Source organism: Cherax quadricarinatus, chromosome 20, assembly GCF_038502225.1.
Source record: "Cherax quadricarinatus isolate ZL_2023a chromosome 20, ASM3850222v1, whole genome shotgun sequence".
In the NCBI taxonomy this organism is placed as follows: domain Eukaryota; kingdom Metazoa; phylum Arthropoda; class Malacostraca; order Decapoda; family Parastacidae; genus Cherax; species Cherax quadricarinatus.
The window spans coordinates 47,067,010-47,089,434 of NC_091311.1; the positions used below are offsets into that span (position 1 = coordinate 47,067,010).

Sequence of the window (22,425 nt, forward strand, 5' to 3'; positions counted from 1 at the left end):
TGAGGCTGCCAGTTCAGACCAAAAAGTTGGCCGTCTCCCACCAAGGCAGGGTGACCCAAAAAGAAAGAAAATCCCCAAAAAGAAAATACTTTCATCATCATTCAACACTTTCACCTCACTCACACATAATCACTGTTTTTGCAGAGGTGCTCAGAATACAACAGTTTAGAAGCATATACATATAAAGATACACAACATATCCCTCCAAACTGCCAATATCCCAAACCCCTCCTTTAGAGTGCAGGCATTGTACTTCCCATTTCCAGGACTCAAGTCCGGCTAAATAAAAATAACTGGTTTCCCTGAATCCCTTCACTAGATATTACCCTGCACACACTCCAACAGCTCGTCAGGTCCCAAATACCATTCGTCTACATTCACTCCTATCTAACACGCTCACGCACGCTTGCTGGAAGTCCAAGCCCCTTGCCCACAAAACCTCCTTTACCCCCCTCCCTCCAACCTTTTTGAGGACGACCCCTACCCAGCCTTCCTTCCCCTACAGATTTATTCGCTCTCCATGTCATTCTACTTTGATCCATTCTCTCTAAATGACCAAACCACCTCAACAACCCCTCTTCAGCCCTCTGACTAATACTTTTATTAACTTCATACCTCCTAATTTCCCCACTCCAAATTTTCTGCATAATATTTACACCACACATTGCCCTTAGACAGGACATCTCCAATGCCTCCAACCGCCTCCTCGCTGCAGCATTTACAACCCAAGCTTCACAGCCATATAAGAGTGTTGGTACCACTATACTTTCGTACATTCCCTTCTTTGCCTCCACAGATAACGTTGTTTGTCTCCACATATACCTCAACGCACCACTTGCCTTTTTTTCTTCATCAATTCTATGATTAACCTCATCCTTCATGAATCCATCTGCTGACATGTCAACTCCCAAATATCTGAAAACATTCACTTCTTCCATACTCCTCCTCCCCAATTTGATATCCAATTTTTCAAGGAGTACATAGAGGCTAAAGGATTGAAACCTAAATAAGTGTATAATTGTGATGAAACAGGCCTGTTTTGGAAGAAAATGCCAAACAGGACCTACATTACTCAGGAGGAAAAGGCACTCCCAGGACATAAGCCTATGAAAGACAGGCTTATTCTTTTGTTGTGTGGTAATGCTAGTGGTGATTGCAAAGTGAAGCCTTTATTGGTGTATCACTCTGAAATTCTCAGTGTGTTCAGAAAAAATAATGTCCTCAAGACTAATTTGTGTGTGATGTGGAGGGCAAACAGTAAGGCATGGGTCACTAGGGACTTTTTCTATGACTGGTTTCACCATGTGTTTGGCCCCACTGTGAAAAATTACCTCCTTGAAAATAAATTGGACCTTAAGTGCCTCCTGGTATTAGACAATGCTCCTGGTCATCCTTCAGAGTTGGCAGAGTGAATTTCTGGGGACATGAGCTTCATCAATGTCAAGTTTTTGCCTCCTAATACCACTCCTCTCCTGCAGCCCATGGATCAGCAGGTCATTTCAAACTTCAAAAAGCTCTACACAGAAGCTATGTTTCAAAAGTGCTTTGAAGTGACCTCAGACACTCGATTGACCTTAAGTGGAAAGATCACTTTAGTATCATCAGTTGTATAAACCTTATAAGTAAGGCTTGGGAGGGAGTGATTAAGAGGACCTTGAACTCTGCTTGGAGGAAATTGTGGTCAGAATGTGTAGAAGAGAGAGATTTTGAAGGGTTTGGGGCTAACCCTGAGAAGCCTATGCCAGTTGAGGAATCTATTGTGGCATTGGGGAAGTCCTTGGGGTTGGAGGTTAGTGGGGAGGATGTGGAAGAGTTGGTGGAGGAGGATGATGAAGAACTAACCACTGATGAGCTGCAAGAACATCTGCAACAGCAAGAGGCCAGACCTGAGGAAATTGCTTCAAAGGAGAGGAGAGAGATTTTCAAGAAGTTGCCTACTTCAAAGATTAAGGAAATGTGTGCAAAATGGGTTGAACTGGAAACCTTTATGGATGAAAATCACTCTAACACAGCTATTGGAAGCTGTGCTGGTGACTATTACAATGACAATGTTGTGGCCCATTTTAGACAAATCTTAAAGGAACATGAGGTACAGAACTCTATGGACAGATTTGTTGTGCGACAGAGGTCCAGTGACTCTCAAGCTGGTCCTAGTGGCATTAAAAGAAGGGAAGTAACCCCAGAAAAGGACTTCCTACCTCAAGTCCTCATGGAAGGGGATTCCCCTTCCAAAAATTAATAACATCCATCATCTCCTCTCCTCCCATCCCATCAATCATCATCAGATCTTCAATAAAGGTAAGTGTCATGCATACTTTATTTAGTACAGTAGTAATTGTGCACATCTTCTTTTTTTGTGTAGGAAAATGTCTATTTCGTGTGGTAAATATTTTTTTTTCATACTTTGGGGTGTCAGGAATGAATTGACCATTATTTCTTATGGGGAAAATTAATTCAGCTAATGATAATTTCGTCTAACGATGAGCTCTCTGGAACGGATTAATATCGTTAGCCGAGGGTCCACTGTATTTCCACGAGTTCTCTAGGTAGCTGGTTGGTAGACAGCAACCACCCAGGGAGGTACTACCATCCTGCCAAGTGAGTGTAAAACAAAAGCTTGTACGTACTTGTTTTCCATGATGGTAGAATTGCTGGTGTCTTTTGTTTGTCTCATAAACATGCAAGATTTCAAGTACATCTTCCTACTTCTACTTACACTTAGGTCACACTATGCATGTATGTACAAGTGTATATATATGCGCCCCGCTGGGTTTTCTTTTATTTTCTTACTAATTCTTCTTCTTGTTTATTTCCTCTTATCTTCATGGGGAAGTGGAACAGAATTCTTCCTCCATATGCCATGCGTGTTGTAAGAGGCGACTAAAATGGCGGGATACGGCCGGTTTATTGCAAGAAGAAGAAGGAACCTTGGTATGCGACCTTAATTCAATCCAGAAGGCTGTTCGAGTGCTGCTGCATTTGAGTATTGAACAAGTTCTTCCCAACCAATTTTCTGTTTGGATGGCTATTATCACTAATCTTTGTAGGCCCCATGGTGACTTATTTATACAAATAATAGTAGGTTGGTAGACAGCAACCACCCAGGGAGGTACTACCGTCCTGCCAAGTGAGTGTAAAACAAAAGCCTGTAATTGTTTTACATGATGGTAGGATTGCTGGTGTCTTTTTTTTTGTCTCATGAACATGCAAGATTTCAGGTATGTCTTGCTACTTCTACTTACACTTAGGTCACACTACACATACATGTACAAGCATATATATACACACCCCTTTGGGTTTTCTTCTGTTTTCTTTCTAGTTCTTGTTCTTGTTTATTTCCTCTTACCTCCATGGGGAAGTGGAACAGAATTCTTCCTCCGTAAGCCATGCGTGTTGTAAGAGGCGACTAAAATGCCGGGAGCAAGGAGCTAGTAACCCCTTCTCCTGTATATATTACTAAATGTAAAAGGAGAAACTTTCGTTTTTCCTTTTGGGCCACCCCGCCTCGGTGGGATACGGCCGGTGTGTTGAAAGAAAGAAAGAACATGCAAGACTTCAGGTACATCTTGCTACTTCTACTTATACTTAGGTCACACTACACATACATGTGCAAGCATATATATGCACACACACCTTTGGGTTTTCTTCAATTTTCTTACTTGTTCTTGTTTATTTCCTCTTACCTCCATGGGGAAGTGGAACAGAATTCTTCTTCCGTAAGCCATGCGTGTTGTAAGAGCCGACTAAAATGCCTGGAGCAAGGGGCTAGTAACCCCTTCTCCTGTATATATTACTAAATGTAAAAGGAGAAACTTTCGTTTTTCCTTTTGGGCCACCCCGCCTCGGTGGGATACAGCTGGTGTGTTGAAAAAAAGAAGAAAGAATACAAAAAACACCAAAAAATGAGAACACAAAATAGTTTACAGCGAAGTTCTGGCAGGTTGTGTTTGTTTGGTCGAATGCTGAGCTTTGTTCGAGTAGGAAGCTGGTTGTATACCGAAGTTCCACTGTATCATGTATCAAAGCTTACCAATTTTCAGTCCATTCTAGGTACTATGGCAGTTACATATTGGTTTTTGTTAGATTTCATAACATTTCAAAATACAGTATGTCTTAAAATAAGCATGAAACATTTATACAGTTTGTACAGATTTATTGTGAACATACTCAATAATAATTAGAAAAAATGACAGTACATAGGTCCTTAATTTTCCTCAGAAAAATGGATTCCAAGATTCATCAATCACAATTAGGATTAGTGTAGCATTTTTTAATTACCAAGCAAACTGAGTAAATATGAGTAAACCAAGTAAACCTTCAAGGATTAGAGCAAAAAATCTAACACATACACTGGGACTGTGATAAATGTTATTTACACAATTTTATAAACCTAATCTTAAGCACTAACTTTTGAGAGCTGTTTTTCTCGTGGAAAACATGTTGTATTTGTTATTGGAATATATAACCTGTGTGGATATTTTGTCTCTCAATATTCATGGGTTATGCAGATAACGTAATCTGTAAAGTACATACAGTATTATGGAAATGTATAAAACTGAATGAGAATCTGATATAAAGTATTTCCATAAATCACTGCTCAGAATGGAATGAAAGTTTGAATGCAAAGGTGCAATATAGCCTGTGATACCATATGGAAACATGTACATGTATCAGTACAGTATCGGTACACCTAGACCATAAATTAAGAGTATGTACTAAGTATCCCTGAGAGATGAGTTATAAACACAATGCACCAATTATGGGTGTACAGTATCCTCCTAAGGAGCAAAATAACAGTGACTACCAAGAATGTATTGAACAGTGACTACTGTAATATGGTGCAAAAGCCAAACTAGTGAAATGTATTTCTGATTACTAAATGACAATGATATACAAAATGAGAAGCATTCTTGATAATAATACATTGGACCAGTTAATGAGAAAATTAAATCGATTGTATATTATTAGGTTGAGCAATAGTTCATTCTATTAAGTGCATAACCAAAAATTACACATGATCTGAATCAGTTATACAAGCACTGATATCACAAAAATGTAGCAATTAAAATTCATACAGATTTAAAGTGCAACAGCAGTGTAGATGATTCTGACCAGCATGCAAAATTTATGCAGAACTTTTAAGTGGATTATTTACAAAAATAATACAAAAAAAAGTTTCAAATACAATGTTATTCAATGACCAAAAAAATTTCATGCTCACATAAAGTACATTTTCAAAACCGGAGGTAATGTGATAACATTCCACACTAGACTGAGGCAAGAATAATGCATGGTTCTTAAGAAGTATATCATTGCATGTGGTATTAAAATTTCAATACATTACTGTCCCATTTTCATTTGAGGGATAACATATTAAACATTATTTTCTGTTTCATCAGGCCATGCCATCTGAGTCCAGTGAAGTAAATACGTACCAAGAGTTTCATCAAGGTGGAATGCTCCCACATTATGGACATAATAAAAAAAAATAAAAAATGGAGAGGTTAGGTAATTTCTCAAATACATCATGCTTATTTTATCATTTAGTACATTTACTTTAATGACAGTAAAAACACAGCAATTAAATATTTGTTAGGTAAGACACATATGCAACAGTTAGGTATCTTTATTTCGGAACGTTTTGCCTACACAGTAGGCTTCTTCAGTCGAGTACAGAAAAGTTGATAGAAGCAGAAGGGACTTGAAGACGATGTAATCAGTCCATCACCCTTAAAGTTTTAAGGTGGTCAGTCCCTCAGTCTGGAGAAGAGCAGTGTTCCATAGTCTGAAACAATATTGTTCCAGTGTTCCATAGTCTGAAACAATATTGTTTCAGACTATGGAACAATGCTCTTCTCCAGACTGAGGGACTGACCACCTCAAAACTTTAAGGGTGATGGACTGATTACATCGTCTTCAAGTCCCTTCTGCTTCTATCAACTTTTCTGTACTCGACTGAAGAAGCCTACTGTGTAGGCGAAACGTTTCGAAATAAAGATACCTAACTGTTGCATATGTGTCTTACCTAACAACCTGTCGGTATTTTATACCATTTTAATGTTCAATTAAATATTTAACTGCAAAATCTTTTCACAGGTAAAGCAACATTGAATTCTGGACAATGATTCTTTTTTCCATACTTCCTGACTACGAAGGAAAGAACTAGATTAATGCACTGATGAAATCTGATAAGTGATTATCCTGAGTAAACCTTATAACAGTATCAAACTCCTTCCCCAGATTATACTGATGACTCAGAAAATCTTTAGATCTACCTAATCTAGGGAAAAAAAATCATTTAAGAAAACCCTGAAGAATGGGAGGGGATGCTGCAGTTCAAAGAATTATTATTATTTTTCATGGAATGCATTACATCTGTGAGGGGTCAAGCAGAATCATTAATAATATGATTTTGTTATTTATTTTTGTAATAATAAAAAGTGTAGGTAGTAGGTTGGTAGACAGCAACCGCCCAGGGAGGTACTACCGTCCTGTCAAGTGAGTGTAAAACGAAAGCCTGTAATTGTTTTACATGATGGTAGGATTGCTGGTGTCCATTTTTCTGTCTCACAAACATGCAAGGTTTCAGGTACGTCTTGCTACTTCTGCTTACACTTAGGTCACACTACACATACATGTACAAGTATATATATACACACACCCCGCTGGGTTTTCTTCTATTTTCTTACTAGTTCTTGTTCTTGTTTATTTCCTCTTACCTCCATGGGGAAGTGGAACAGAATTCTTCCTCTGTAAGCCATGCATGTTGTAAGAGGCGACTAAAATGCCAGGAGCAAGGGGCTAGTAACCCCTTCTCCTGTATATATTACTAAATGTAAAAGGAGAAACTTTCGTTTTTCCTTTTGGGCCACCCCGCCTCGGTGGGATACGGCCGGTGTGTTAAAAAAAAAAAAAAAAAAAAAAAAAAAAATAATAAAAAGTGTATGGTACACTGAATTAATTCTCTACATCAGACAAAACTGCTCATAAAAAATTATTATCTAATGAAACAGAACCAATTAAACAAAATATACATTAAATTAATATCCAAGAGAGAGAGAGAGAGAGAGAGAGAGAGAGAGAGAGAGAGAGAGAGAGAGAAAGCATGTTTACCATTTTATTCATGATGCCAGTACCAACAGTGTCAGTGGAAACACTGCGAACATAAGCCAAGTGTTTCTCTTGCACCAGCACAATGAGCATCATTCCCACAAGACGGACCAAACGCACTTTCTGGTACTTAGCTTTCGGGTGGATGCCATTCAGTACTGCATTTCTAGAACAATTATACAAAGGTGTTAGTTACTAATATGATTACAGCCCAAGGAAAAGGTTACTCAATACAGAGGGAAACAAAATGAGACCAGATCATCTGAAGCATATATCATGCTCTACTGTATACAGTTATTATTTTATATTTTAAATTATGGCAATATTTCTAATATTAGTTAGTAATAGGTTGAGTCATCAAGAACTCCAGATGTTGACACAATATTCTTTTATTGAGACCATGAATTCCCTGCTTTTCACTGGGTCTTTTAGCACTTCCTCCAATATTTCTCACTTTAGTATCTTGTTATGGTAGCGTGCAGTATCTTCCATGTAAATATCACATATCTCTCTTACCTTGTACACACAAGAGTGTACAATCCCAGTTCTTCAAGTTTACAGTTGTTTAAATGCTTTACCTACTTTATGCAAGCAGTAAATGTTCTCTGTACTTGTTTCAACTCTGATACCTCTCCTGCCTTGAATGGAGCCATCCACACTAAGCAGTATTTTGAGTAAGATTTATTTGTGAACTGTTCCAGCAATGGAATTGAGGCTTTTATTTTTTCCTCTCACATTCTCTGCCATACCATCATATATTTAACATTACTTATTTTGTTCTTCAAAGACTAATTTGGTTAATATTAAGATTCAAAGGAAGAGTGTCTGGAATGAAGAAAGATTTGTGGTGGGAAAGCAAATGAGCACATTCTGAATGAAATGCCATGGTTAGTTTTCATTTTAAAGGTCATCCACCAAGCCTGAAAAAATACCTGTGGATAATTGAAACTATTTACAGGTTGCCCATCAATATAAACATTGGGTAATTGAATTCTGTATATAAGGGACAATGAGAACAAATGTTTACTATTTTTTTTACCATACTAACTAGTTTCCAAGGTAGGGCAACCCAAAAAAAGAGGAAGGATTCTTCATCATTCATTCAGTAGCTATCTTGCCAGAAGTATGCAGACATCACAATTCAAATGATCCTCCACACATTAACATGTCCACCCCTCCTTCAGAGTGTATTAACAGTACAGTACTTCCCACCTCCAAAACTCAAGTCCATCTAAATTTATTTATTCTCTTTTAAGTAAACACAATGGAAATAGTACTGCCAACACCATAACACCTAGCACATCAAACTACAATACAATATTTATTAAATCACTGTCTTTCCAGAAGTGTGCCAACATCACAGCCTATTCTTTCAAGAAATTCAAAGGCACTCACACACCACATCATAGAAACAGCAACAAAAACAACGAAGAAGCAATACAATATATATTAAAGAGTGACAGTACAATCGTCAGTATCATAAGATCTAGAAAAGAGATGTGCATTCAATAGAGACTTGGGTCATACAGGAAAGCATGAATAGATTCCTGACTTTTAATAGACACTGGCAAAATGCTGAATAACCTAGTAGCTACATATGAAAAGGCTCTTTCTCTGAATTATCTCTCTCTAATAGATATTTACATAATGGCTTCTTGAAGGATGGAACATTAATGGTGTCAAGGAAATCTCAGTTTCACAAAATGGCTATGACATGAAAAAATTGAAACAGCCTAATGTTTTAGTTACCTTAACAGAAAAACTTAACATGAACAGCAATAAAAAACAGTACTTGTCAGTACTTACAGCCATTCTTGTTCCTTTGGAGTATTATTGAAAAGGAATGTTTCTGTGTTAAGGTCTAATTCCTGGAAGCCTATACCATACACATCAGGAGGGTCTTCATCCACAGACAGCCACTCAGCGAGCCCAACAGTTGGTGATCTACCATTAACATTCCACGTGCCTGCAAAAACTCTAAAGAACACCATGTTTCACAATCCACAATATGATCATTTTTGATCAGCATAGTAACATCTCACTTTATTATTAAAACACTTGACTTCAAATTGTTTCTCTTCATATTCTGTACCTTTCCAAATACAGTGGACCCCCGCTTTACGATCAGCTCCCAATGCGACCAATTATGTAAGTGTATTTATGTAAGTGCGTTTGTACGTGTATGTTTGGGGGTCTGAAATGGACTAATCTAATTCACAATATTCCTTATGGGAACAAATTCGTCCAGTACTGGCACTTGAACATACTTCTGGAATGAAATAATATTGTAAACCGGGGGTCCAATGTACATACTGTTTTTACCTTACAAGTAAATTAATGCTGGTCAGTGTTAAAAAAAGTAAATCAATATTATATAGGAAAGTGTAACCTCTAGTGCTTATATATCGCTTAATATTTTTGATTATTTTTTTAATTAACTAAAGATTTGCTTAAAACACTGAGAATAGCATAAGCTGTAAAAAGATTTTCTTTTCAACAAGTCTGTCATCTCCCACCGAGGTAGGGTGACCCAAAAAGAAAGAAAATCCCCAAAAAGAAAATACTTTCATCATCATTTAATACTTTCACCTCACTCGTACATAATCACTGTCTTTGCAGAGATGCCCAGATATGACAGTTTAGAAGCCTATACAAAGATACATAACACATCCTTCCAAACTCCCAATATCCCAAACCCCTCCTTTAAAGTGCAGGCATTGTACTTCCCATGTCCAGTACTCAAGTCCGGCTAACCAGTTTCCCTGAATCCCTTCACTATTACCCTGCTCACACTCCAACAGTTCGTCAGGTCCCATATACCATATACCCATATATCCACTAGGAATTTTTATTGACCTAAGAAAAGCTTTTGACACAGTAGACCACGACATCCTACCCTACAAACTTGATCATTACGGTATAAGAGGCCATGCGCTTGCTTATTTCAAATCTTACATTACTAATAGGTATCAGTATGTCACCATTAAAGACACAGCATCAGCAACACGGCCACTTGATACTGGAGTTCCGCAGGGAAGTGTCCTTGGTCCCCTGCTCTTCCTCATATACATCAATGACCTTCCAAACGTATCCCAACACCTGAAACCCATTCTCTTTGCTGACGACACGACTTATGTCATCTCTCACCCTAATCTTGCCACCCTCAACACTACTGTGGATGAGGAGCTGATCAAAATATCGACTTGGATGACAGCCAATAAACTTACGCTTAACACTGACAAAACCTACTATATTATGTTTGGTAGCAGAGCAGGAGATGCACAAATTAACATTAAGATTGACAACACTCTAATTACCAGAAATAATGGGGGCAAATTCCTAGGCTTATACCTTGACAACAACCTGAATTTCAGCACCCATATCCAGCATATAACCAAAAAAGTATCCAAAACGGTTGGGATCCTCTCCAAGATACGATACTACGTGCCGCAAAATGCCCTTCTCACACTATACCACTCACTTATTTATCCATACCTCACCTATGCCATTTGTGCTTGGGGATCAACTGCAGCAACACACCTAAAGCCAATAATAACCCAACAAAAAGCTGCAGTAAGAATAATCACTAAATCCCATCCCTGGCAACACACCTCCCCACTCTTCATAGACCTAAACTTACTCCCTGTTCAGTACATCCACACTTACTACTGTGCAATCTACATCTACAGGGCCTTAAACTCTAATATCAACCTTGACCTAAAACGCAAACATCTCTACGACATTCCCCGTGTCCGACTAAACCTTTACAAAAATTCAATGTATGTCAAAGGCCCTAAAATCTGGAATACCCTACCTGAGAACTCTAGAACTGCAGACACATTCATCACCTTCAAAACTACCATTAGAAAACATCTTATCTCCCTGATACACCCTGTCAACTAACTACACGAATACCACCTGGTGGTTCACACTTACACTCACTGACTCATTTGACCATAAACAGAAATATTAATCTCAATCTTAAAATAATGAATCCTGTGATACTCCAATACTGAAACTATGTACTGTGCCAAAACAAAAGCATTTACATTGCTAAACTCACAAACTAGTATTTAGTCACTTAGCCATAATACCAACTTACCTCATAATTTGTAATATTTTACAATTAAGAATAAAACTAAGTCTGCCCGAAATGCCTAGCCATGCTAAGCGTTCTAGTGGTACACTCTGTAATCACTATTTTACTACATGTAAACCACACAATAACCAAATTTCTGTAAACTCAGCATTGTAATCCTTATAGAGAATAAACTTTGAATTTGAATTTGAATTGAATTGAATTTGTCTCCATTCACTCCCATCTAATACACTCAGGCACGCTTGCTGGAAGTCCAAGCTTCTTGCCCACAAAACCTCCTTTATCCCCTCCCTCCAACCTTTTCGAAGATGACCCCTACCCCGCCTTCCTTTCCCTACAGATTTACATGCTCTCCAAGTCATTCTAGTTAGATCCATTCTCTCTAAATATTATACAGTGGACCCTCAAATTTCATCATTCCTTTTCTGTATGTAAAACTATAGTTATTCTCTATAAAATGTATTTTTTGTTAATATTTCCCATAAGAAATAATGTAAATCCAATTAATCCATTCCAGACACCCAAAAATATTAACAGAAAATACATTTTATAGAGAATAACTATAGAGTATAAATCTGTAGTGGAGAGAAGGCGGGGTAGGGGTCGGCCTAGGAAGGGTTGGAGGGAGGGGGTAAAGGAGGTTTTGTGTGTGAGGGGCTTGGACTTCCAGCAAGCGTGCCTGAGCGTATTTGATAGGAGTGAATTGAGACGAATGGTTTTTAACCCTTTGACTGTTTTCGACGTATAAATACGTCTTACGAGCCAATGTTTCTGACGTATATATACTTAATAATTCTAGCGGCTTCAAATCAAGCGGGAGAAAGCTGGTAGGCCCACATGTGAGAGAATGGGTCTGTGTGGTCAGTGTGCACCACATAAAAAAAATCCTGCAGCACACATTGCGTAATGAGAAAAAAAAAACTGATCGTTTTTTTGGAATAAAACGGCGACTTTGAGGTGTATTTTCGTATAGTATTTATCGTTGTATTCGCTTTTTCATGGTCTTAGGTGATAAAATGGAAAACATATTACAGAAATAGAGATGATTTTCATTACTTTGACAATGAAAACAACCTTGAAACTGAGCTCAAAGTAGCGGAAATGTTCGATTTTTACCAATGTTCAGGAGTAAATAAATCACACCACACGTCCAATACACGTCAACTGGGGAGTCTAATATTCTTTCACTAGTGCCCTGATATTATTTATATCATTTTTACAGTAATGCAGTAGTTTGCATAACAGTAAATTTTGTATTTTTTTGTATGAATAAAAAATCAAAATAGAAAGCAATAATAATATAAGAGGGGCCTAGAGATATGACTAATGAACAGAGCATATGTTATTTTAGTACCACGAATGTCTACCTTGTTTATTCTGGACCCTATTTTGAAATTGGCATCTTTTTTAGTTTGTGTGAAATTGGTCAAATTGCCAATTTCTGACCACCATATTGGGTAATCCAAATTAATAAATGGGAGGTTTCTTGTACTCAGCTGATAGATAAAATGGAATTCTAAAGAAATAGCTATGAGTTTGGTCAACTAGAACAATGGAATTGGCTGAAAATAGGGCTCAAAGTCGGCGAAATCGCCGATACGCATATGTCGCCGAGACCGCTAACTTTGCGGGAGCATAATTCCATGAGTTTTCGACCAAATTTCGAACTTTTGGTGTCATTACCATCGGGAAAAGATTCTCTATCATTTCATAAGAAAAAATAATTTTTTTTTTTCAAAAATTGAGCGACATAGAATGACAGTTTCCAGTTTCAGAGAGGGGCCTGAAACAGTCAAAGGGTTAATACTTGACGTGTTGTTGGAGTGTGAGCAAAGTAACATTTATGAAGGGATTCAGGAAAACCTGCAGGCCAGACTTGAGTCCTGGAGATGGGAAGTACAGTGTCTATACTCTGAAGGAGGGGTGTTAATGTTGCAGCTTTAAAACTGTGATGGAGTAAGTGATGATGAAAGTTTTTCTTTTTCGGGCCACCCTGCCTTGGTGGGAATTAGCCAATGTGTTAATAAAAAATAAAAAAAATAAATAAAAAACTATAGTTTTACATTCAGAAAAGGGATGATGAAATTTGAGGGTCCACTGTATTTAACATATACAGTGGAACCTCTACTTAGGAGTTTAATCCGTTCCATGACCCTGCTCGCAACTGGATTTGCCCATTTGCAGAGTCAATTTTCCTCATTTAAATTAATTGAAATGGAATTAATTCATTCCAGTGGAATTCCAGGTACAAGAATTTTTTTTTTTTTAACAAGTCGGCCGTCTCCCACCGAGGCAGGGTGACCCAAAAAGAAAGAAAATCCCCAAAAAGAAATACTCTCATCATCATTCAACATTTTCACCTCACTCACACATAATCACTGTTTTTGCAGAGGTGCCCAGAATACAACAGCTTAGAAGTATATACGTATAAACATACACAATATGTCCCTCCAAACTGCCAATATCCCAAACCCCTTCTTTAGAGTGCAGGCATTGAACTTCCCATTTCCAGGACTCAAGTCCGGTTATATAAAATAACCGGTTTCCCTGAATCTCTTCACTAAATACAGTGGACCCCCGCATAACGATTACCTCCGAATGCGACCAATTATGTAAGTGTATTCATGTAAGTGCGTTTGTACGTGTATGTTTGGGGGTCTGAAATGGACTAATCTACTTCACAATATTTCTTATGGGAACAAATTCGGTCAGTACTGGCACCTGAACACACTTCTGGAGTGAAAAAATATCGTTAACCGGGGGTCCACTGTATTACCCTGCTCACACTCCAACAGCTCGTCAGGTCCCAAATACCATTTGTCTCCATTCACTCCTATCTTAACACGCTCACGCAAGCTTGCTGGAAGTCCAAACCCCTCGCCCACAACACCTCCTTTACCCCCCTCCCTCAAACCTTTTCGAGGACAACCCCTACCCCGCCTTCCTTCTCCTACAGATTTATACGCTCTCCATGTCATTCTATTTTGATCCATTCTCTCTAAATGACCAAACCACCTCAACGAACACTCTTCAGCCCTCTGACTAATACTTTTATTAACTCCACACCTTCCCCTAATTTCCACACTCTGAATTTTCTGCATAATATTTACACCACACATTGCCCTTAGACAGGACATCTCCACAGCCTCTAACCGCCTCCTCGCTGCAACATTTACAACCCAAGCTTCACACCCATATAAAAGTGTTGGTACCACTATACTTTCATACATTCCCTTCTTTGCCTCCATAGATAACATTTTTTGCCTCCACATATACCTCAATGCATCCCTCACCTTTTTTCCTTCATCAATTCTCTGATGAACCTCATCCTTCATAAATCTATCCACTGACACGTCAACTCCCAAATATCTGAAAACATTCACTTTTATAGTAGTAGGTTGGTAGACAGCAACCACCCAGGGAGGTACTACCGTCCTGCCAAGTGAGTGTAAAACGAAGCCTGTGATTGTTTTACATGATGGTAGGATTGCTGATGTCTTTTGTCTGTCTCATAAATATGCAAGATTACAGGCATGTCTTGCTACTTCTACTTACACTTAGGTCACACTACACATACATGTACACATTTATTTATACACACTCATCTGAGTTTTCTTTGATTTTATCTTAATAGTTCTTGGTCTTATTAATTTTCCTTTTATATCCATGGGGAAGTGGAATAAGAATCTTTCCTCCGTAAGCCATGCGTGTTGTAAAAGTCAACTAAAATGCCGGGAACAATGGGCTAGTAACCCCTTTTCCTGTAAAGATTACTAAAAAGAATAAGAAGAAGAAAATTGTCAAAGTGGGAAGTCTGAATGTGCGTGGATGTTGTGCAGATGATAAGAAAGAGATGATTGTGGATGTTATGAATGAGAAGAAGCTGGATGTCCTGGCTTTAAGTGAAACAAAGCTGAAGGGGGTGGGAGAGTTTCAGTGGAGAGGAATAAATGGGATTAGGTCAGGGGTTTCAAATAGAGTTAGAGCTAAAGAAGGAGTAGCAATAATGTTGAAGGATAAGCTATGGCAGGAAAAGAGGGACTATAAATGTATTAATTCAAGGATTATGTGGAGTAAAATAAAGATTGGATGTGAAAAGTGGGTTATAATAAGCGTGTATGCACCTGGAGAAGAGAGAAGTGTAGAGGAGAGAGAGAGATTTTGGGAAATGTTGAGTGAATGCGTGGGGAGTTTTGAATCAAGTGTGAGAGTAATGGTGGTTGGGGATTTTAATGCTAAAGTGGGTAAAAATGTTATGGAGGGAGTAGTAGGTAAATTTGGGGTGCCAGGGGTAAATGTAAATGGGGAGCCTTTAATTGAGCTATGTGTAGAAAGAAATTTGGTAATAAGTAATACATATTTTATGAAAAAGAGGATAAATAAATATACAAGGTATGATGTAGCACGTAATGAAAGTAGTTTATTAGATTATGTATTGGTGGATAAAAGGTTGATGGGTAGGCTCCAGGATGTACATGTTTATAGAGGGGCAACTGATATATCGGATCATTATTTAGTTGTAGCTACAGTTAGAGTAAGAGGTAGATGGGAAAAGAGGAAGGTGGCAACAACAAGTAAGAGGGAAGTGAAAGTGTATAAACTAAGGGAGGAGGAAGTTCGGGTGAGATATAAGCGACTATTGGCAGAAAGGTGGGCTAGTGCAAAGATGAGTAGTGGGGGGGTTGAAGAGGGTTGGAATAGTTTTAAAAATGCAGTATTAGAATGTGGGGCAGAAGTTTGTGGTTATAGGAGGGTGGGGGCAGGAGGAAAGAGGAGTGATTGGTGGAATGATGAAGTAAAGGGTGTGATAAAAGAGAAAAAGGTAGCTTATGAGAGGTTTTTACAAAGCAGAAGTGTTATAAGAAGAGCAGAGTATATGGAGAGTAAAAGAAAGGTAAAGAGAGTGGTGAGAGAGTGCAAAAGGAGAGCAGATGATAGAGTGGGAGAGGCACTGTCAAGAAATTTTAATGAAAATAAGAAAAAATTTTGGAGTGAGTTAAACAAGTTAAGAAAGCCTAGGGAAAATATGGATTTGTCAGTTAAAAACAGAGTAGGGGAGTTAGTAGATGGGGAGATGGAGGTATTGGGTAGATGGCGAGAATATTTTGAGGAACTTTTAAATGTTAAGGAAGAAAGGGAGGCAGTAATTTCATGCACTGGTCAGGGAGGTATACCATCTTTTAGGAGTGAAGAAGAGCAGAATGTAAGTGTGGGGGAGGTACGTGAGGCATTACGTAAAATGAAAGGGGGTAAAGCAGCTGGAACTGATGGGATCATGACAGAAATGTTAAAAGCAGGGGGGGATATAGTGTTGGAGTGGTTGGTACTTTTGTTTAATAAATGTATGAAAGAGGGGAAGGTACCTAGGGATTGGCAGAGAGCATGTATAGTCCCTTTATATAAAGGGAAAGGGGACAAAAGAGACTGTAAAAATTATAGAGGAATAAGCTTACTGAGTATACCAGGAAAAGTGTACGGTAGGGTTATAATTGAAAGAATTAGAGGTAAGACAGAATGTAGGATTGCGGATGAGCAAGGAGGTTTTAGAGTGGGTAGGGGATGTGTAGATCAGGTGTTTACATTGAAGCATATATGTGAACAGTATTTAGATAAAGATAGGGAAGTTTTTATTGCATTTATGGATTTAGAAAAGGCATATGATAGAGTGGATAGAGGAGCAATGTGGCAGATGTTGCAAGTATATGGAATAGGTGGTAAGTTATTAAATGCTGTAAAGAGTTTTTATGAGGATAGTGAGGCTCAGGTTAGGGTGTGTAGAAGAGAGGGAGACTACTTCCCGGTAAAAGTAGGTCTTAGACAGGGATGTGTAATGTCACCATGGTTGTTTAATATATTTATAGATGGGGTTGTAAAGGAAGTAAATGCTAGGGTGTTTGGGAGAGGGGTGGGATTAAATTATGGGGAATCAAATTCAAAATGGGAATTGACACAGTTACTTTTTGCTGATGATACTGTGCTTATGGGAGATTCTAAAGAAAAATTGCAAAGGTTAGTGGATGAGTTTGGGAATGTGTGTAAAGGTAGAAAGTTGAAAGTGAACATAGAAAAGAGTAAGGTGATGAGGGTGTCAAATGATTTAGATAAAGAAAAATTGGATATCAAATTGGGGAGGAGGAGTATGGAAGAAGTGAATGTTTTCAGATACTTGGGAGTTGACGTGTCGGCGGATGGATTTATGAAGGATGAGGTTAATCATAGAATTGATGAGGGAAAAAAGGTGAGTGGTGCGTTGAGGTATATGTGGAGTCAAAAAACGTTATCTATGGAGGCAAAGAAGGGAATGTATGAAAGTATAGTAGTACCAACACTCTTATATGGGTGTGAAGCTTGGGTGGTAAATGCAGCAGCGAGGAGACGGTTGGAGGCAGCGGAGATGTCCTGTTTAAGGGCAATGTGTGGTGTAAATATTATGCAGAAAATTCGGAGTGTGGAAATTAGGAGAAGGTGTGGAGTTAATAAAAGTATTAGTCAGAGGGCAGAAGAGGGGTTGTTGAGGTGGTTTGGTCATTTAGAGAGAATGGATCACAGTAGAATGACATGGAAAGCATATAAATCTATAGGGGAAGGAAGGCGGGGTAGGGGTCGTCCTCGAAAGGGTTGGAGAGAGGGGGTAAAGGAGGTTTTGTGGGTAAGGGGCTTGGACTTCCAGCAAGCGTGCGTGAGCGTGTTAGATAGGAGTGAATGGAGACGAATGGTACTTGGGACCTGACGATCTGTTGGAGTGTGAGCAGGGTAATATTTAGTGAAGGGATTCAGGGAAACCGGTTATTTTCATATAGTCGGACTTGAGTCCTGGAAATGGGAAGTACAATGCCTGCACTTTAAAGGAGGGGTTTGGGATATTGGCAGTTTGGAGGGATATGTTGTGTATCTTTATATGTTTATGCTTCTAGACTGTTGTATTCTGAGCACCTCTGCAAAAACAGTGATAATGTGCGAGTGTGGTGAAAGTGTTGAATGATGATGAAAGTATTTTCTTTTTGGGGATTTTCTTTCTTTTTTGGGTCACCCTGCCTCGGTGGGAGACGGCCGACTTGTTGAAAAAAAAAAAAAAAAAATTCACTTCTTCCATACTCCTCCTCCCCAATTTGATATCCAATTTTTCTTTATCTAAATCATTTGATACTCTCATCACCTTACTCTTTTCTATGTTCACTTTCAACTTTCTACCTTTACATACACTCCCAAATTCATCCACCAACCTTTGCAATTTTTCTTTAGAATCTCCCATAAGCACAGTATCATCAGCAAAAAGTAACTGTGTCACTTGCCATTTTGTATTTAATTCCCCATAATTTAATCCCACCCCTCTCCCGAACACCCTAGCATTTACTGCTTTTACAACCCCATCTATAAATATATTAAACAACCATGGTGACATTACACATCCCTGTCTAAGACCTACTTTTACCGGGAAGTAGTCTCCCTCTCTTCTACACACCCTAACCTGAGCCTCACTATCCTCATAAAACTCTTTACAGCATTTAGTAACTTACCACCTATTCCATATACTTGCAACATCTGCCACATTGCTTCCCTATCCACTCTATCATATGCCTTTTCTAAATCCATAAATGCAATAAAAACTTCCCTACCTTTATCTAAATACTGCTCACATATATGCTTCAATGTAAACACTTGATCTACACATCCCCTACCCACACTAAAACCTCCTTGCTCATCAGCAAATCTACATTCTCTCTTACCTCTAATTCTTTCAATAATAACCCTACCGTACACTTTTCCTGGTATACTCAGTAAATTTATTCCTCTATAATTTTTACAGTCTCTTTTGTCCCCCTTCCCTTTATATAAAGGGACTATACATGCTCTCTGCCAATACCTAGGTACCTTCCTCTCTTTCATACATTTATTAAACAAAAATACCAACCACTCCAACACTATGTCCCCCCCTGCTTTTAACATTTCTGATGTTATCCCATCAGTTCCAGCTGCTTTACTCCCTTTCATTCTATGTAATGCCTCATGCACCTCCCCCACACTCACATTCTGCTCTTCTTCACTCCAAAAAGATGGTATACCTCCCTGGCCAGTGCATGAAATTACCGCCTCCCTTTCTTCGTCGACATTTAAAAGTTCCTCAAAATATTCTTGCCATCTACTCAATACCTCCATCTCCCCATCTACTAACTTCCCTACTCTGTTTTTAACTGACAAATCCATTTGTTTCCTAGGCTTTCTTAACTTGTTTAACTCACTCCAAAATTTTTTCTTATTTTTATTAAAATTTCTTGACAGTGCCTCTCCCACTCTATCATCTGCTTTCCTTTTGTACTCTCTCACCACTCTCTTCATCTTTCTCTTATTCTCCATATACTCTACTCTTCTTATAACACTTCTGCTTTGTAAACACCTCTCATAAGCTACCTTTTTCTCTTTTGTCACACCCCTTACTTCATCATTCCACCAATCATTCCTCTTTCCTCCTGCACCCACCCTCCTATAACCACAAACTTCTGCCCCACATTCTAATTCTGCATTTTTAAAACTATTCCAACCCTCTTCCAACCCCCACACTACTCATACCTGCACCAGCCCACCTTTCTGCCAATAGTTGCTTATATTTCACCCGAACTTCCTCCTCCTTTAGTTTATACACTTTCACCTCCCTCTTACTTGTTGTTGCCATTTTCCTCTTATCCCATCTACCTCTTACTCTAACTGTAGCTACAACTAGATAATGATCCGATATATAAGTTGCCCCTCTATAAACGTGTACATCCTGGAGCCTACCCATCAACCTTTCATCCACCAATACATAATTTAACAAACTACTTTCATTACGTGCTATATCATACCTTGTATATTTATCCTCTTTTTCATAAAATATGTATTACTTATTACCAAACCTCTTTCTACACATAGCTCAATTAAAGGCTCCCCATTTTCATTTACCCCTGGCATCCCAAATTTACCTACTACTCCCTCCACAACATTTTTATCCACTTTAGCATTAAAATCCCCAACCACAAGTACTCTCACACTTGGTTCAAAACTCCCCATGCATTCACTCAACATTTCCCAAAATCTCTCTCTCTCCTCTATACTTCTCTCTTCCCCAGGTGCATATACGCTAACTATAACCCACTTCTCACATTCAACCTTTATTTTACTCCACATAATCCTTGAATTAATACATTTATAGTCCCTCTTTTCCTGCCATAGCTTATCCTTCAACATTATTGCTACTCCTTCTTTAGCTCTAACTCTATTAGAAACCCCTGACCTAATCCCATTTATTCCTCTCCACTGAAACTCACCCACCCCCTTCAGCTTTGTTTCACTTAAAGCCAGGACATCCAGCTTCTTCTCATTCATAACATCCACAATCATCTCTTTCTTATCATTCACACAACATCCATGCACATTCCGACTTTCCACTTTGACAATTTTCTTCTTATTCTTTTTAGTAATTATTACAGGAAAAGGGGTTACTAGCCCATTGTTCCTGGCATTTTAGTTGACTTTTACAACAGGCTGGCTTACGGAGGAAAGACTGTTATTCTACTTTCCCATGGATATAAAAGGAAAAGTAATAAGAACAAGAACTAAGATAAAATCAAAGAAAACTCAGAAGACTGTGTATAAATAAATGTGTACAACATGTATGTTTAGTGTGACCTAAGTGTAAGTAGAAGTAGCAAGACATACCTGTAATCTTGCATATTTATGAGACAGACAAAACACACCAGCAATCCTACCATCATGTAAAACAATTACAGGCTTTTGTTTAACACTCACTTGGCAGGACAGTTGTACCTCCCTAGGTGGTTGCTGTCTACCAACCTACTACGAGAAAATACTTTAATAATTTCCCTAATTTCAACTCTATAGCTTATTTATCTATCACAATTCATGTAATATGACATAATAAACAATTTTAATAACATAGAAATATGATATATACACTAGAATGAATAAAATACATGTCATTAGGTATGTGGCTAGTGGTGGTGACAACAGCCATTATGGCCACCACAGTGGCCATTCCTGCTCCTGACTACATGTGTAGAGAACCTAGGATAACCCAAAAAAGTCAGAGAGTGTGATTTATAAGTGCTACACTCTTGATGCTACACTTAATTTCTACACTTTTAATGCTACACTTTGCCATTGCTGCTTCATGTTGTCTGCCACTGCTGCTTCATTTTGTCTGCCACTGCTACCTCATGATGTCTACCACTGATGTCGCCAAAGAATCGAACATTTTTGCTATTTTTGAGCTCAATTTCAAGGTACTTTTCATCGTGAAACCAATTAAAATCATATTTATTTTTGTAGTATATCTTCCATTCTACCACATGAGACCAAATAAAATGAGAATACAGCCATAAAAACTATACAAAAATATACCGCTAAGGGGAGGCTAATGGCTGAGAAGTGAACTCCGTTATTTATGGTCTGATTTCTTTCACTTTTGATGTACGTTAAGAAGCATCTTTTCATCATACATCGCCCAAGTTTCAATAAGATAGTCTAACAAACAACTGAGAACCAATTCTCTACATCAAGAGCAAGAGCCCCCTCACCAGTGTCAATTAACCTCCCTTGAGGCCCGCTCGCATTTGGAAATTTTGCTCGAGTCTGAAAGCAAAAAATCGACTGAGCAGCTGCTCGTATCTGGAAAAACTCGCACGTGGATGCACTCGTAAGCAGAGGTTCCACTGTACTTATGTACAATACCTATGGATGAGATGTTCTGAAAGATTTACAATCTATTTGGACGTGTCAGCGGATGGGTCTATGAAAGATGAGGTGAATCATAGAATTGATGAGGGGAAAAGGGTGAGTGGTGCACTTAGGAGTCTGTGGAGACAAGGAACTTTGTCCTTGGAGGCAAAGAGAGGAATGTATGAGAGTATAGTTTTACCAACGCTCTTATATGGGTGTCAAGCATGGGTGATGAATGGTGCAGTGAGGAGAAGGCTGGAGGCAGTGGCGATGTCATGTCTGAGGGCAATGTGTGGTGTGAATATAATGCAGAGAATTCGTAGTTTGGAAGTTAGGAGGAGGTGCGGGATTACCAAAACTGTTGTCCAGAGGGCTGAGGAAGGGTTGTTGAGGTGGTTTGGACATGTAGAGAGAATGGAGCGAAACAGAGTGACTTCAAGAGTGTATCAGTCTGTAGTGGAAGGAAGGCGGGGTAGGGGTTGGCCTAGGAAAGGTTGGAGGGA

General features: G+C 38.6%; 1 protein-coding gene across 6 annotated transcripts in view; it reads right to left on the minus strand.

The window, feature by feature from the left end:
- The window catches only part of Ocrl (Oculocerebrorenal syndrome of Lowe), a 134,996-nt gene that overhangs the window by 62,637 nt on the left and 49,934 nt on the right, over nt 1-22,425 (minus strand). For all 6 annotated transcript variants that reach the window (XM_070087054.1, XM_070087053.1, XM_053793459.2 and 3 more), the window contains 2 exons: nt 8,917-9,087; nt 7,114-7,276 (listed from right to left, as the gene is read on the minus strand). In XM_070087054.1, the coding sequence (XP_069943155.1) occupies nt 7,114-7,276; nt 8,917-9,087 (334 nt within the window). The remainder of the gene's footprint in view (nt 1-7,113; nt 7,277-8,916; nt 9,088-22,425) is intronic.